This window comes from Danio rerio, chromosome 1 (assembly GCF_052040795.2).
Source record: "Danio rerio strain M-AB ecotype USA chromosome 1, GRCz13ab, whole genome shotgun sequence".
Taxonomy (NCBI): Eukaryota; Metazoa; Chordata; class Actinopteri; order Cypriniformes; family Danionidae; genus Danio; species Danio rerio.
In genome coordinates, this window is record NC_141021.1 from 21,049,740 (window position 1) to 21,052,500 (window position 2,761).

The window sequence follows — 2,761 nt, forward strand, 5'->3', positions numbered from 1 at the left end:
GATCTGTCTTAATTTTCCTCTCCATAATCAAATGTCTTAAAAGAACTTTATGTAGTGCAGCAAATCATTTTGCTGATTTTTGCATGGTCTCACATGTTGTGTTTAGGCATTTTATTGAGGGAAAAAATACTTTTTTTAAAGAAGTAAATTAAGTTCACATGAGATGCAAATGAAAAAAAAGTCTTGTTTTCTAGACAATGAGCTTATTTTGTGAAATTTAGTTTTCTCGTATTGTCAGCCCATTGGTAATATTTTATTGAATACATTTCAGACAAATACTTTTCTTACAAAATGTGCAGTTCAATTTGCTTCTAAAGTAGATGTATCTTCATCATAAAAATTTACATTTGCACTGGAAAACAATACTCAGCTATTCAAGCTAAAAGTGGTTTACTTGTGTAATACTTAATGTAAAGTGATAGAGATGTTATTGGGTGCTTTTTTTCTCCCCAAGTCCTGAAGTGGTGTTAGGTACTGTGTATTTAAATTTACATAACCACTGACATTGTACAAACCCACTTTAAACCCCTTCAGACTGGTGGGCCCCAAATGGATCTGACATGTATTGCCTGTATAAGACCCTCACAGATCCCACTTAAAACCCATCTGGGCATCTACGGGTGCAAACACACTTTAAACCCCTTTGGGCAGGTGGGGCCCAAATGGGTTTGGCATGAATTGCCCAGTTAGGACCCATGCAGTACCCTTACAGGTACCACTTTTAGTACTTCTGGGTTTCCAAGGCTGGCCCCAATGTGAATCCCGGGTGCAAGCCCATAATGAGGCATGCATTTGACGCAAATTCTGGAGGCTATAATAAATGATCTGATGGATATTTTGAGCTGAAACTTTACAGAAACATTCTGGAGAGAGCAAAGGCTTATCTTACATCTTGTACAAGGGGTAAAATAGGTTCCCCTTAATACTGAATTGAACAAAGACACTGAAGAAAAAAAATCCACAACTTTATTTTAATTTAAGGGGCACAAACCACAAAATGGTGAGATGAGACCCGGTATAACATGCCTCCTTACAAAGATTTCATTAATCCATTATGGAAAATATATTTTCACACATGCAAACATGGACAAGGCAGGTTTGAGGTTTCATTTATGTTACAAACATCCCTTAATTACACACGCTACCTTCACACCAACCATCATTTAAAAAAAAAAAAAAAAAGTCATCAAAAGTTTTTCTTTCCAGCCAGGATAGCCATTGTGCCTTCAGCCTGACTTTCCGCTAACAGCACTGGATGAATGAAATCAAGATTTGACAGTTGAGACTGTAACTTCTGGAGAAAATTGCAGTACTAACTCAAACCCCTTGAGTGTGATACTGAGTTTCTGATGCGAATCACTCTCTAGACAAAATAAGCAGATTTGTGTGTAAATCTGCAAATCATTTGCTTAATATTATCGGATTTTTATTATCCTAAATGAAACAAAAACAAATGAAGGGAGCTGTATACAGTCACACCTTCACTTACTGAGATCTCTCAAAGGTTAAAATGGTTGGTGAGAATGGCAGTGCAAAACAAGACGGGGCTCATTGCAGCTGAATGTAGTCTTTGCACATTGGTTAAAGCATCAGGTCTAAGAAGTGCATACATGAGCAGTTGGAGTGCAGTAAAGACTGTAAACTGTGTGTGTGTGTGTGTGTTGACATGGCTATAATGTACAATGGAGGTTTCTGAATCACAGACTGTGAGAGGGGTTTTTTCATGGCAAGGCTTGGATTTTTCTCCTCATAGTCTGGGCTTTGTCCTTCAGGTCTGGACGACTGTCTGTTTCCATTGTTCCTAATGAGCGCTGAAGCTGCTGCCGACTCCTCTCACACAGACAATGCCACTGATCGCTCTCTATAAACAAAGCAAACATTAATAGTTAGATCCTTTTTATTTGACTATCATCTTTTTTTATTTTTGTCAAAAGTTTCGAAGTGTTTAAATCACATTCACACAGGGACTTTAAGACCTTTGTTTTAAGCATTTTAAACCAGAAACCAAACCAACCAGCACTGAGGAGGACCAAAATATTACACAATTTTTTTTTTTAAGCAAATAAGTGTAGGAAAAAAAAAATCAGACAAAAAAAAAAAAAAAAGAACAAAACTAGTGAGTAGAGGCGTGGGAAGGAACTACAACCCCATGAAGAATTTCAAATGACAAAACTTGGTTAAAAAAATATTCATTTAAAGTTGTTTTCAAGTGTGATAAATGGATGATTCTAGAATTGCATGTACATATTGTGTTTCCAAGGTTTCACAAAGTTAAATTTAAGCCATTTTTAAGACCATTATGAATGCAATTTTAGACTTGTACAGGGCTAACTGCTAAGGATTTTAAACATGCCAGCTAAAAAAATAAAAATTCTCTTGAGCTATTAAAAATTATTATTTAATATTCAAAAACAATACTTAATAAAAATATAGTTCAGGTCAGTCTCCTCAGCAGTAAATAAATGAAGAACTTTTAAACAAGTGTTACTGTAAGGAAAGTATCTAAATGCTATTTTTAAATCATTTGTTTGGATTGTTGATGATTGTATGGGTGTTAACAGCCAGATTGGGTAGCTATACATGAACAAAGGACCATCAAGACCTGTTAAAAAGATTTACACACAATATTTCAGTAGATTTAAGACTTTAAGGCCTAAAATTTAGCTTTTGAGATTTAAGACTCTAAGACCCAGCAGACACCCTGGTTTCCTAGATAAACCTATTATTTTTAAAGCTTTACTGAAGCCATATTGATAAACCA

The 2,761-nt window shown here is 35.5% G+C and overlaps 1 protein-coding gene across 4 annotated transcripts in view; it reads right to left on the bottom strand.

The window, feature by feature from the left end:
• Positions 1 to 949: 949 nt before the first annotated feature.
• The window catches only part of ecpas (Ecm29 proteasome adaptor and scaffold), a 35,726-nt gene continuing 33,914 nt past the window's right edge, over positions 950 to 2,761 (bottom strand). For 2 of the 4 annotated variants that reach the window (XR_015475825.1, XR_015475826.1), the window contains exon 50: positions 950 to 1,861. Coding sequence is in view for 2 of the 4 variants with exons in the window: in NM_001365155.2 (NP_001352084.2) it covers positions 1,722 to 1,861 (140 nt within the window). In the remaining 2 variants the exon portion in view is untranslated. 4 annotated transcript variants of the gene reach the window in all.